Genomic DNA, 15,198 nt, shown 5'->3' on the forward strand with positions numbered 1-15,198 from the left:
TAGCTAATTGGATCCTTTTTTTTTTTTTTTTTATACAAATGACTTGGTATCAGGAGGATGACTTGCCTTGGGTCCAGGTTGTATGGATCAACGTGGTATCAGGAGGATGACTTGCCTTGGGTTCAGGTTGTATGGATCAACTTGGTATCAGGAGGATGACCTTGAATCTCACTGCCCTGATGTTGGGCTGGACTTATTCATCTCAACAACTGGATCCTCTTGATGTGGACTTTATTCAAGTCCTGCGTTTCAAGACTCTCTTAGAACCGTTTGTCCTCCCCGACCAGGACCTTTTTGTTAAAAGGTTGTGCATCTGATAAAATGCTGAATGGTGGAAATACAGTATTTATTTGGCCTGATTTGGATCAAATGAGCTTTTAGTCTTTTATTTTCTATAGATGCTGCTTCCATCTGCGTCTGAAAGGATGGCGAAAGTATTGGTGTGAGTTCTAATGGTGTCTGAAAATAGACTTGTCACCAAGTTGTGAGAGACAGATTGTTTACATGTTTATCTCAGGGGAAAGACACTCAGCTGTTCCTGATTTGATCAATGTTGTCCAGTAAAACATGTTTGTATGGTAGGCTAATGGGGCTCGCATGTTGTGTGCACATGTATGTTTCTATGTTGATCCCGTTATGCCCGGGGCCCAGGTTTACTGAAGCGTCTCGAGACAAACTTTGGCTACATTGGGCTGAGCCGGTGACAGACTTCCAAGTCTGTCTCAGCTAGAGCTTCAGGCCTGCCACACCACACACTCCCTGAGTTAAATCAACACGGCTGGTTACCCTGGCTGTTTAGAGCTCACTGGGGCCCACAAAACACACAACACACACCCATTTATGGTCTCTGTCGTAAGGAAAATTACCCACTGCTACACTCAACCAGAATTGAAAGTTGTTTTTTAACTGAGACCCCCTCTTTTTCTCTCTCTCTCTCTCTCTCTCTCTCTCTCTCTCTCGCTGTTTCTCTCTCTTGATTCCTTGGCCTTGATCTTTCCACTAGACGCCCCCCTGCTCGATAATGAGGTGAAATGGGGGTCTCTGTTGGCCTCATGCTTCAGCTGGCACATTGATTTAATGTTCTCCTGTGTTTCTGCCCCCACAGGGAGTCAAGCCGGCCAGCTTTGACAAGGTAGCCATACCAGAAGTGAAGGAAATTATCGAGGGATGCATCCGCCAGAACAAAGATGAGAGGTGAGCTACTGTGTGTGTGAGCGTGTGTGTGTGTGTGTGTGTGTGTGAGCGTGTGTGTGCGTGTGTGTGTACTGTACATAAACACACACCTTGGGGTGCTGTTAGTCCTTTCATCTGTCATTCACACACATGATGTTCAGAGTCTGAGGGTGTCCTGAAGGCCTTGGCCAGCCTGCCGCTTAGTTCTCCCTGAGTACTTAGTCCTACAAACAGGCCCCACACACACACTGCCACTCTGAATCGCTACATAAATCTCCCACAGTTTGTGGACAGAGTGTTTTCCTTTTCCACTCTCTGTTCCTGTTGAACCAAAACAAGAGGAACTGAACCTGTATTACTGTCTCTAGCTGGCGACTACCTGTGTCTGTCAAAACCCCTCATCACTGTTTAAATATGAATGTCACTCATGGTTGCCTTGACTACATGTCAGTTTTTGCCTAGAGCAGTATTCTTCAAAGTCGGGGTTGTGACACCGAAATAAAATACAAATTAACAATACCGAATATTTTATGGGGCAAGAAACAAACGTTTTAGAGAAAAGATCATTTTAAAGATACAGTTGTATGGAATAAATGTATTTATTGGTTTGTTTTCATTTGGATAAGAGTTGACAATGCAATGAATTGAAGGTTATTTGTTGATTTTTAAGGTTGTCATTAGATTTGGGGCAAGAGATTATTGGGAAAATAATGGGGTCCCCTGACATTCTACTGTACAAAATGGGGTCCCCGCTGAAAAAGCTTGAATACCCCTGAACCTAGAGGGGGAACAAACGGACTTGTTTTGAAGAACACTTTTTTTGGTAAAGTTTTTATGAAATGTCCAATGCGATAGACCATATGACTGGACAGGAAGTAGAAAGAACATCTAATGTGGTAGACCATATGACTGGACAGGAAATAGAAAGAACATCTAATGCGATAGACCATATGACTGGACAGGAAATAGAAAGAGCATCTAATGTGATAGACCATATGACTGGACAGGAAATAGAAAAAACATCTAATGCGATAGACCATATGACTGGACAGGAAGTAGAAAGAGCATCTAATGCGATAGACCATATGACTGGACAGGAAATAGAAAGAGCATCTAATGCGATAGACCATATGACTGGACAGGAAATAGAAAGAACATCTAATGCGATAGACCATATGACTGGACAGGAAATAGAAAGAGCATCTAATGCGATAGTCCATCAGTTTTACTAGTCACTCTCATGAAGATTTACAGCCTTCATGTTTAACTACTTGACAAACCTTAGAAGGCTTTGTTGATGAGTTTTTATGAAATGTTTCAGTATGTGAAAGATATATACTGGGTGTCTTTTTAAAGTTTGCATTTGAAGGTCAACGTGACTCCGTGAGGCCAGTTGAGTAGTGAATGATTTTGTCAATGAGTGAGAGCTGGAAAGACTGCTGTCTCACACACACACAACTGACAAATCAATATATCCCTCTGCTATACTGCACTGTGTTTGCACTATGAAGGCCGTCCAGTCCTTGAACTAAAGGGCAACAATTTTGCATTAGTGCATTGAAATATGAAATGTGGGGGAGGAAAGCAAGCAATATTTGGTCATTTGTTGTCAGATGAAACCCCGGTGTGATGTTTCACTGATGATGCAGTGGAAAGACTGATGGTGACTTGGCTGTCTTTCTCTGGTGCCAACTGTTCAACGATGCATGAACACTGGGAGATCGTTAAAATCCCCGGTGCATAAATGTGCTTTTAGTAGCCAAGCCGCCAGTTGTATTAATACAACTCTGCTGTCTCCTACTAGTAGGATTCATCTCTGTATCTTTTATTGTCATTCTAATAAAAGTCTGTGTTTTGTATTATAGACATAATATCAGACAACACCCTGCAACAAAAAGCAAACTACACCCTTGAGAAAAGAGAAGTGCAGTAAAGCTTTTAATATGTGGTAGGATGTTATTCCCACGAGCCTAAGTATAATCAAGCCTTGTTTTTTCCCTACTCTGGGTCCTTAATGATGCATGGTTGAGGTTTCAGACAGAACAATGGATAAAAAAGACTGACTTAAACTATGTTGTCTAACAACATCATTTGTATGTTTACTATTTTCAACTAAAGCCTTGGGTTTTTCCCCACTTTGTCATTATCCTGGTACTTGATACTAATGTTGCATGGTTGAGGTGTGTTAACTCAACGATGCGTGGAAAGGCTGGCTATACTGTGCAGACATTCTCACTGTGTTTGTTATCAAGACTCTAGCATTGTTTTTTCACACTGATTTATATACAGCTCTGTCTAAAGTACCAGAGGAATGACAGGTTAATGATTGAGGTTAACTTAACGATGCATGAAATGTATGACTTAACTATGCGGTCGGTCTCAACAATAATAGTATGTTTGCTATTTAAACTAGACTCACTAGTGCAGGGCTCTCCAACCCTGTTCCTGGAGAGCTAGCGTCCTGTAGGTTTTCTCTCCAACCCTGTTCCTGGAGAGCTAGCGTCCTGTAGGTTTTCTCTCCAACCCTGTTCCTGGAGAGCTAGCGTCCTGTAGGTTTTCACTCCAACCCTGTTACTGGAGAGCTAGCGTCCTGTAGGTTTTCACTCCAACCCTGTTCCTGGAAAGCTAGTAGGTTTTCACGCCAACCCTAATCTAGCGCATCTAACAGTCATGGGATTCTCTTATCCTGTTCTTTGTGACATGTCAGACACTTGGCAGCCCTGTAGCCACCTGTAACAGACATGGGATTCTCTTATCCTGTTCTTTGTGACATGTCAGACACTTGGCAGCCCTGTAGCCATCTGTAGTCATGAAATACTGTGGAAGTCATGGCTCACATCAACACAATCATCCCAGACACTCTGGACCCTCTCCAATTCGCGTACTGACCCAACAGATGTTCAGATGACGCAATCTCTATTGCACTCCACACGGCACTCTCCCGCCTGGATAAGAGGAACACCTATGTGAGAGTGTTGTTCATTGACTACAGCTCAGCGTTCAACACCACAGTGCCCTCCTAGCTCAGGACATTAGGACTGAGCACCTCCCTCTGTAACTGGATCCTGGACTTCCTGGCGGGCCGCCAAAGGTGGTGAGGGAAGGCAACAACACATCTGCAACGCTGACCCTCAACACAGGGTACGTGCTTAGTCCCCTCCTGTACTCCCTGTTCGCACACGACTGCGTGGCCGCGCAATACCATCATTACATTTGTTGATGACACGACAGTGGTAGGCCTGATCACCAACAACGATGAGACAGCCAATGGTGGTCAATGACCTGGCAGTGTGGTGCCACGATAACGACCCTTTTCCCCTCAATGTCAGCAAGACAAAAGAGCTGATCATGGACGACAGTCAACGGGGGGCTGAGCACGGCCCCGTCCATTTCGACGGGGCTGTAGTGGAGCAGGTCGAGAGCTTCAAGTTCCTCAATGTCCACATCACTAAGGAATTAACATGGTACACATACCAACACAGTTGTGAAGAAGGCACGACAACGCCTCTTCCCCCTCCAGAAGGCTGAAAAGATTGGCCCTCAGATCCTCAAAGTTTTACAGATCAAACCATTGAGAGCATCTTGACTGGCTGCATCACTGCTTGGTATGGCAACTGCTTGGCATCCGACTGCAAGACACTACAGAGGGCAGTGCTCTACAGAGGGCAGTGCTCTACAGAGGGCAGTGCTCTACAGAGGGCAGTGCTCTACAGAGGGCAGTGCTCTACAGAGGGCAGTGCTCTACAGAGGGCAGTGCTCTACAGAGGGTAATGCATACGAGCCAGTACATCACTGGGGCCGAGCTCCCTGCCATCCAGTACCTCTATACCAGGCCGTGTCAGAGGAAGGCCCTAAAAATTGTCCGACTCCAGCCACCCAAGTCCTAGACTGTTCTCTCTGCTACTGCACAGCAAGCGGTACCAGTGCACCAAGTCTGGAACCAACAGGACCCCTTCTACCCCCAAACCATAAGAATACTAAATAGTTCATGCAGACAGTCCAGGTAGCAATTTGGTCGACGCCCCTTTGCACTAACTCTTTTGACTCATAACATTATTATTATTTTTTTACATTTTTTAACCTTTATTTATCTAGGCAAGTCAGTTAAGAACAAATTCTTAATTTCAATGACGGCCTAGGAACAGTGGGTTAACTGCCTTGTTCAGGGGCAGAACGACAGATTTTGTACCTTGTCAGCTCGGGGATTCGATCTTACAACCTTTCGGTTACTAGTCCAACGCTCTAACCGATAGGCTACCCGCCGCCCCACATACACTGCTGCTACTGTTTATTATCTATCCTGTTTCCTAGTCATTTTATCCCTACCTATATGTTCATATCTACCTCAAATACATTGTACCCCTGCACATCAACTCAGTACTGGTACCTCGTGTATATAGTCAAGTTATTACCTCGTACCCCTGCACATCAACTCAGTACTGGTACCCTGTGTATATAGTCAAGTTATTACCTCGTACCCCTGCACATCAACTCAGTACTGGTACCTCGTGTATATAGTCAAGTCATTACCTCGTACCCCTGCACATCAACTCAGTACTGGTACCTCGTGTATATAGTCAAGTTATTACCTCATACCCCTGCACATCAACTCAGTACTGGTACCTCGTGTATATAGTCAAGTTATTACCTCGTACCCCAGCACATCAACTCAGTACTGGTACCCCGTGTATATAGTCAAGTTATTACCTCGTACCCCTGCACATAGACTCAGTACTGGTACCCCGTGTATATAGTCAAGTTATTACCTCGTACCCCTGCACATCAACTCAGTACTGGTACCTCGTGTATATAGTCAAGTTATTACCTCGTACCCCTGCACATCAACTCAGTACTGGTACCTCGTGTGTATATAGTCAAGTTATTACCTCGTACCCCTGCACATAGACCCAGTACTGGTACCCCGTGTATATAGTCAAGTTATTACCTCGTACCCCTGCACATCAACTCAGTACTGGTACCTCGTGTATATAGTCAAGTTATTACCTCGTACCCCTGCACATCAACTCAGTACTGGTACCTCGTGTATATAGTCAAGTTATTACCTCGTACCCCAGCACATCAACTCAGTACTGGTACCTCGTGTATATAGTCAAGTTATTACCTCGTACCCCTGCACATCAACTCATTGTTACTCATTGTGTATTTATTCCTGATGTTATTATCTTTCTATTTTTCTCTACATTGTTGGGAAGACCTGTCAGTCAGCATTTCACGGTTAGTCTACACCCTGTTGTTTACCATGTGACAAATAACATTTCATTTGATTAGTTTTGTTGGTGCCTAGTCGGCCTACATTACATTTAGGCCTGATGATCCATCACCTTACTGGGGGTGTAAACACTGCATTCATCGATGAACTGACATGTTTTTGTGTGTGAGTGTGTGAGTGTGTGTGTGTGTGTGTGTGTGTGTGTGAGAGAGAGCTCCTGTAGTTGTTTACCATGTTAGCTGTCGTTGGCTCACCCTGTGCTGCACATGTATTCTACTCAGTCATGCATTAAACATCACTGTAATATAATAATGAACTTAGCAGACATGCACATTTATCCAAAGACACTTACACACACATTGTAAGGGTTTTCTTACGAAGAGGAGTAATATGAAGGATCGGAGGAGCAAAACGCAGCGTGGTAAGTGCCCGTAGTGCATTTTAATAAAGACTTTTATTTTACCTTTATTTAACCAGGCAAGTCAGTTAAGAACAAATTCTTATTTTCAATGACGGCCTGGGAACAGTGGGTTAACTGCCTGTTCAGGGGCAGAACGACAGATTTGTACCTTGTCAGCTCGGGGGTTTGAACTCACAACCTTCCGGTTACTAGTCCAACGCTCTAACCACTAGGCTACCCTGCCGCCCCTGTTGACTATAGAACACTGGAACAAAACAACAAACGATGACGTGAATATACAAAACCGAAAACAGTACCGTGTGGACCAAACACTCACAACCCAAAAGTGAAGGCTACCTAAGAATGATTCTCAATCAGGGACAGCAATTGACAGCTGCCTCTGATTGAGAACCATACTAGGCCAAACTCAAAAACCAACATAGAAAAACAACAGACTGCCCACCCAACTCACGCCCTGACCATACTAAAACAAAGATATAATAACAGAACTAAGGTCAGAATGTGACACACTTACCAGCTGAGCCTCACATGATAAGATGTTCTGAGAGGTAACATTGAGCCTTCAATTATGCCATTTGTCTGAGTCATGGATAGTAAATATACATAGTTAATATAGGATATCATTTATGGATAGTAAATATACATAGTTAATATAGGATATCATTTATGGATAGTAAATATACATGGTTATTATAGGATATCATTTATGGATAGTAAATATACATAGTTAATATAGAATATCATTTATGGATAGTAAATATACATAGTTAATATAGGATATCATTTATGGATAGTAAATATACATGGTTATTATAGGATATCATTTATGGATAGTAAATATACATAGTTAATATAGAATATCATTTATGGATAGTAAATATACATAGTTAATATAGGATATCATTTATGGATAGTAAATATACATGGTTATTATAGGATATCAATTATGGATTGTAAATATTCATGGTTATTATAGGATATTTATGGATAGTAAATATACATGGTTATCATAGGATATAATTTATGGATTGTGAATATACATGGTTATTATAGGATATTTATGGATAGTAAATATGCATGGTTATTATAGGATATTTATGGATAGTAAATATGCATGGTTATTATAGGATATCATTTATGGATAGTAAATATGCATGGTTATCATAGGATATAATTTATGGATAGTAAATATGCATGGTTATTATAGGATATCAATTATGGATTGTAAATATTCATGGTTATTATAGGATATTTATGGATAGTAAATATACATGGTTATCATAGGATATAATTTATGGATTGTGAATATACATGGTTATTATAGGATATTTATGGATAGTAAATATGCATGGTTATTATAGGATATTTATGGATAGTAAATATGCATGGTTATTATAGGATATCATTTATGGATAGTAAATATGCATGGTTATTATAGGATATCATTTATGGATTGTGAATATACATGGTTATTATAGGATATCATTTATGGATTGTAAATATACATGGTTATTATGGGATATAACTTATGGATAGTAAATATACAGTCATGGCCAAAAGTTTTGAATGACACAAATATACATTTTCACAGTCTGCTGCCTCAATTTGTATGATGGCAATTTGCATATACTCCAGAATGTTATGAAGAGTGATCAGATGAATTGCAATGAATTGCAAAGTCCCTCTTTGCCATGCAAATTAACTGAATCCACCAAAAACATTTCCACTGCATTTCAGCCCTGCCACAAAATGACCAGCTGACACATCAGTGATTATTTTGTTAATACAGGTGTGAGTGTTGACAAAGCTGGAGATCACTCTGCCATGCTGATTGAGTTTGAATAACAGACTGGAAGCTTCAAAAGGAGGGTGGTGTTTGGAATCATTGTTCTTCCTTCTTCAATCACGGTTACCTGCAAGGAAACACGTGTCGTCATCATTGCTTTGCACAAAAACGGCTTCACAGGCAAGGATATTGCTGCCAGTAAGATTGCACCTAAATCAACCCATTATCGGATCATCAAGAACTTGAAGGAGAGCGGTTCAATTGTTGTGAAGAAGGCTTCAGGGCGCCCAAGAAAGTCCAGCAAGTGCAGGACCGTCTCCCAAAGTTGATTCAGCTGCGGGATCGGGGCACCACCAGTACAGAGCTTGCTCAGGAATGGCAGCAGACAGCTGGGAGTGCATCTGCACATTCATGTGTGGGGTTGCTTCTCAGCCAAGGGAGTGGGCTCACTCACAATTTTACTAAGAACACAACCATGAATAAAGAATGGTACCAACACATCCTCCGAGATCAACTCCTCCCAACCATCCAGGAACAGTTTGTTGACGAACAATGCCTTTCCAGCATGATGGAGCACCTTGCCATAAGGCAAAAGGGATAACTAAGTGGCTCGGGGAACAAAACATTGACATTTTGGGTCCATTTCCAGGAAACTCCCCAGACCTTAATCCCATTGAGAACTTGTGGTCAATCCTCAAGAGGCGGGTGGACAAACAAAAACCCACAAATTCTGACAAATTCCAAGCATTGATTATGCAAGAATGGGCTGCCATCAGTCAGGATGTGGCCCAGAAGTTAATTGACAGCATGCCAGGGCGGATTGCAGAGGCCTTGAAAAAGAAGGGGCAACACTGCAAATATTGACTCTTTGCATCAACTTCATGTAATTGTCAATAAAATCCTTTGACACGTATGAAATGCTTGTAATTATACTTCAGTAACATCTGACAAAAAATATCTAAAGACGCAAACAACAAATTTTGTGAGAATTTATATTTGTGTCATTCTCAAAACTTTTGGCCACGACTGTACATAGTTAATATGGGATATAATTGATGTATTGTAAATATACGTAGTTATTATAGGATATTAAGCCATAGTTCTATTGCAGTCCTTTAGGCCAGCCCACACAGAGTTGTGTAATGTCCTCTGTAAATAGGCTAATAGGTTAATCATGCACCATGTAGAACTTATTGAATGTAATAAAACCTGTTTTGGCCTTAATGCTAAACTCTACCATCAATCTCCCCCTCTCTTCCCCTCTCTCTCTAATCTCCCCCTCTCTTCCCCTCTCTCTCTAATCTCCCCCTCTCTTCCCCTCTCTCTCTAATCTCCCCCTCTCTTCCCCTCTCTCTCTAATCTCCCCCTCTCTTCCCCTCTCTCTCTAATCTCCCCCTCTCTTCCCCTCTCTCTCTAATCTCCCCCTCTCTTCCCTTCTTTCTCTCTTCTCCCCCTCTCTTCCCTTCTCTCTCTATCTCCCCCTCTCTTCCCTTCTCTCTCTATCTCCCCCTCTCTTCCCTTCTCTCTCTATCTCCCCCTCTCTTCCCTTCTTTCTCTCTTCTCCCCCTCTTCTTTCTCTCTTCTCCCCCTCTTCCCTTCTCTCTCCTCCCCCTCTTCCCTTCTCTCTCTAATCTCCCCCTCTCTTCCCTTCTTTCTCTCTTCTCCCCCTCTTCCCTTCTCTCTCTAATCTCCCCCTCTCTTCCCTTCTCTCTCTAATCTCCCCCTCTCTTCCCTTCTTTCTCTCTTCTCCCCCTCTTCCCTTCTCTCTCTAATCTCCCCCTCTCTTCCCTTCTCTCTCTAATCTCCCCCTCTCTTCCCTTCTTTCTCTCTTCTCCCCCTCTTCCCTTCTCTCTCTAATCTCCCCCTCTCTTCCCTTCTCTCTCTAATCTCCCCCTCTCTCTTCCCCTCTCTATTTTCCCCCTCTTCTTTCTCTCTTCTTCCCCTCTCTCTATTTTCCCCCTCTTCTTTCTCTCTTCTCCCCCTCTCTTCCCCTCTCTCTATTTTCCCCCTCTTCCCTTCTCTCTCTGATCTCCCCCTCTCTTCCCTTCTTTCTCTCTTCTCCCCCTCTCTCTATTGTCCCCCTCTCTTCTCCCTCTCTCTTCCCCCATCCCTCCTCCACTGCCACAGATATGTCATTAAGATCCTGCTGAGCCATGCGTTCTTCCAGGAGGAGACTGGTGTGCGTGTGGAGCTAGCCGAGGAGGACGATGGGGAGATGATCGCTATCAAGCTGTGGCTGAGGATAGAAGACGTCAAGAAGCTGAAGGGAAAGTACAAGGACAACGAAGCCATCGAGTTCTCCTTCGACCTCAACAAGGACTTCCCCGAAGATGTGGCACAGGAAATGGTACGGTTTATTGTTGGACGGTGGATCGATTGATACCATGTATTTTTGTTATAAGTAATTGATCTGATGATTTTAAAAACAGAGCTGCAACATCGATGAAAAAGGTGGCTGGATAGAGGTGTAGAAGCTCGTCACTGAGAGAGATGTTGTGGCGACTGTCAAAACAAGATGGACTAGTCACGGTTGTTCCTTCTCCTGTCCCAACAGGTCGAGTCTGGCTATGTGTGCGAGGGAGACCATAAGACGATGGCCAAGGCCATCAAAGACCGAGTTTCTCTGATCCAAAAGAAGAGAGAACAGAGGCAGCTGGTCAGAGAGGAGTTGGAGAAGAGGAATCAGAAGCAGCAGTATACCCTACAGGCAGCAGAGGCCCTCAGATCCCCCCAGCAGAGTCAGTTACACCCCCAGCCCCCTATAGCCCAGACTGAGAAGGAGGACCCAGAGATGGACCAGCAGCAGTACCAACAGGCCAACATCTCCATGACATGTATGTGGACTAGGCACAGTGTCTCACTCAGAGATGGGATTTATTTACAGTGCATTCGGAAAAGTATTCAGACCCCTTCAGATTTTGTTATGTTACAGCCTTAATTCAAAAACGTATTAAATATATAAGAAATCGCATCAATCTACCCACAATACCCCATAATAACAAAGGGAAAGAGGATTTTATACATTTTTGCTAATTTATTTAAAAAATGTAAACAAAACCTTTTTTACATAAGTATTCAGACCCGTTGGTATGAGACTCGAAATTGAGCTCAGATGCATCCTGTTTCCATTGATCATCCTTGATGTTTCTACAACTTGATTGGAGTCCACCTGTGGTAAATTCAATTGATTGGACATGATTTGGAAAGGCACACACCTGTCTATATAAGGTCCCACAATTGACAGTGCATGTTAGAGAGAAAAAAACAGCCATAAGGTCAAAGGAATTGTCCATAGAGCTCCAATACAGGATTGTGTTGAGGCACAGATCTGGGGAAGTGGTATCCATCAGTGGCCTCCATCATTTTTAAATGGAAGAAGTTTGGCATCACCAAGACTAGAGCTGGCCGCCCATCCAAACTGAGCAATCAGGGGAGGTGACCAAGAACCCGATGGTCACTCTGACAGGGCTCCAGAGTTCCTCTGTGGAGATGGGAGAACCTTCCAGAAGGACAACCTTCTCTGCAGCACTCCACCAATCAGGCCTTTGTGGTTGTGCCAGACAGAAGCCACTCCTCAGCAAAAGGCACTTGACACCTGCTTGGAGTTTGCCAAAAAGGCACCTAAAGGACTCTCAGACAATGAGAAACAATTTAATTGAATGCCAAGCGTCACGTCTGGAGGAAACCAGGCACTGCTCATCACCTGGCCAATACCATCCCTGCGGTGAAGCATGGTTGTGGCAACATCATGCTGTGAGAATGTTTTTCAGCGCCAGGGACTGGGAGACTAGTCTGGATCAAGGGAAAGATGAACGGAGCAAAGTACAGAGAGATCCTTGATGAAAACCTGCTCCGGAGCGCTCAAGACCTCAGACTGGGGTGAAGGTTCACCTTTCAACAGGACAACGACTCTAAGCACACAGTCAAGACAATGCAGGAGTGGCTTCGGGACAAGTCTCAATTTCCTTGGGTGGCCCAGCCAGAGCCCAGACTTGAACCCAATCTAACTTCTCTGGAGAGACCTGAAAATAGCTATGTAGTGACGCTCCCCCTCCAACCTGACAGAGCTTGAGAGGATCTGCCGAGAAGAATGGGAGAAACTCCCCAAATACAGGTCTGCCAATAATATAGCGTCATACCCAAGAAGACCTGAGGCTGTAATCGCTACCAAAGGGTCTGGATACTTATGTAAATGTGATATTTGTCTTTTTTTTGCTTTGTCACTATGGGGTATTGTGTGTACATTGAGGGGGAAAAAACTATTTACTCAATTTTAAAATAAGGCTGTTATGTAAAAAATAAAAGTAGAACAATTCAAAGGGTCTGAATACTTTCCGAATGCAAATCAGGAATACAATGTAGTTGATATTGTACAGTGCCTTGCGAAAGTATTTGGCCCCCTTGAGCTGTTCACAAATGCTCTCCATCCAACCTCACTGAGCTCGAGCTGTTTTGCAAGGAGGAATGGGAAAAAATGTCAGTCTCTCGATGTGCAAAACTGATAGAGACATACCCCAAGCGACTTACAGCTGTAATCGCAGCAAAAGGTGGCGCTACAAAGTATTAACTTAAGGGGGCTGAATAATTTTGCACGCCCAATTTGTCAGTTTTTGATTTGTTAAAAAAGTTTGAAATATCCAATAAATGTCGTTCCACTTCATGATTGTGTCCCACTTGTTGTTGATTCTTCACAAAAAAATAAAGTTTTATATCTTTATGTTTGAAGCCTGAAATGTGGCAAAAGGTCGCAAAGTTCAAGGGAGCCGAATACTTTCGCAAGGCACTGTATATCTCTCAATGGCTCGCTTGATCTGGATTTCTTGCTCGCTCTCTCTCGCTCTCATTCATATATATATATAACGGTAGTGTGCGTGTTTCCACCTCTCTCTCTCTCCCTCCCTCTCCCCTCCTTTCTCATCTGGTCACTGTGTGGGTTCTTGTCCCTTCCACCTACAGCTGACGGAGCGGTGGACAACGGCCAGGGTTCGTCCGTGTTCTCTGAGTCCCATCTGGGCCAGCTGACCATGTCCTATAGCAACATCCCTGCCACCCAGCAGCAGCAGGGCCAAACCCAGGCCCCCTCCCCCTCCCCTTCCCCCCAGTTGCAGCAACAACAGCAGCAGCTCAATGCCTACCAACAGCAGAACATGGTAAGTGACGAGTCGGAGGGATTCTTATATATTTTTTGTAGTTCTTAGGAAGGTAGAAGTGAAGTGAATTTCAGTGGAGTTTGTAGTTGTAATATGCATGAAGGTGATGTCTGAAGACTGGATTTGGAGCCAGTTCCCTTTTGACATGAAGAGGTTCTCAATCTTTGAAATGGAGCAACCTTCTTCCTTCCCGGCTGCCCTCTCTCTCAGGTTTGTCCTGTACTCCTTTCTAATCCCACATCTGTTTGTGCTGTCTTGCCAACTCCTATGGTCATTGTTACACTAATCATGACAATTATAAGAGGAGTTGCCATTACAGCAGAGACTGTCTGACATCAGCCTACTGTAGTCCCACGAGTTCTTCAGTTTGACATTTCGGTCTTCTTGGTACCGCAGTGGTGGACCAGCAGCTGCGTTCTAACCCACTTATTCAGTAATGAATAAATGACAAACTCAGTGTCAATTTTCAGAGAGAACCAGAGGTCAGGTTTTACAGTTCGTCTTTCAACAGTAACGCGGATGGTCTTGCTGTTTGCCAAGAGACTCCCAAACCAATGTCTGGAACAGGATTCTTCAGTGTATTGGGAGGAATAGGGCCTTTATAGAATATCAAATATTAAACTGGCTGTTAATTCATTCTTTTAATATGCTCTCATGTTTCCACTCAAGCTAATACAAGGAACAGGTATAGCTTTTAGTCATAAAACAATACCAGAGCATTTTTAGATTAAAAGTTGAAACCGAAGACCCAGAAAAACGAACTCATTTAAGGAATCCCAAACACAGTCACACAAGACGATTGAGCTACGCCCAAAACACACAAAGGAATCGCAAACAAATAGTCACACAAGACAACGGTTGATCTACACCCAAAACACACAAATTAAGGAAGGACAAACCCATATGTTAATCTACACCCACAATGTATAGCCTAGTCACAAATGAGCTGCCCTTCCTGCTCCGTAGGTACCCGTCTGTCTCCACTAACAGAGCTTAACCCCACGGCCTCCCCTAAAGGTCAAGTCTAAAACCTATTTTCTAGTACCCATGTGCCATGTTCTATCCTAAAGGGTTTAGACAGGTGTCTAATTAACACCATCCTAAAGGGTTTAGACAGATGTCTAATTAACACCATCCTAAAGGGTTTAGACAGATGTCTAATTAACACCATCCTAAAGGGTTTAGACAGATGTAGAGTATATGAAGACCATCCCATAGGTTAGAAGCTCCAGTCATGCTCTTGGGTCTTCAGTCACAGTGACTTACAGGTAAGTACCAGAATTAACTAGCCTTTAATCTGCCCAAAAGTGAGAACAGCTGCAAGTTTCTGAAATCAGTTACTCTGTGTGTTTTAGTTCCAGGAGTACAGTTTGGTCAGTTGTGTCTTCTACGTTTTCTTTAGTTTTAATGAATTGAACTGTTGTTTTGCCCGATGTCA

General features: G+C 43.2%; 1 protein-coding gene across 10 annotated transcripts in view; it reads left to right on the plus strand.

Moving 5' to 3' along the window:
* LOC110490805 (serine/threonine-protein kinase WNK1) overlaps positions 1 to 15,198 on the plus strand; it is a 175,669-nt gene that overhangs the window by 112,995 nt on the left and 47,476 nt on the right. For all 10 annotated transcript variants that reach the window (XM_036956822.1, XM_036956825.1, XM_036956824.1 and 7 more), the window contains exons 5-8: positions 1,106 to 1,194; positions 10,738 to 10,957; positions 11,165 to 11,444; positions 13,567 to 13,760. In XM_036956822.1, coding sequence (XP_036812717.1) covers positions 1,106 to 1,194; positions 10,738 to 10,957; positions 11,165 to 11,444; positions 13,567 to 13,760 — 783 coding nt within the window. The remainder of the gene's footprint in view (positions 1 to 1,105; positions 1,195 to 10,737; positions 10,958 to 11,164; positions 11,445 to 13,566; positions 13,761 to 15,198) is intronic.

Source organism: Oncorhynchus mykiss, chromosome 21 (genome assembly GCF_013265735.2).
Source record: "Oncorhynchus mykiss isolate Arlee chromosome 21, USDA_OmykA_1.1, whole genome shotgun sequence".
NCBI classification, from domain to species: Eukaryota; Metazoa; Chordata; class Actinopteri; order Salmoniformes; family Salmonidae; genus Oncorhynchus; species Oncorhynchus mykiss.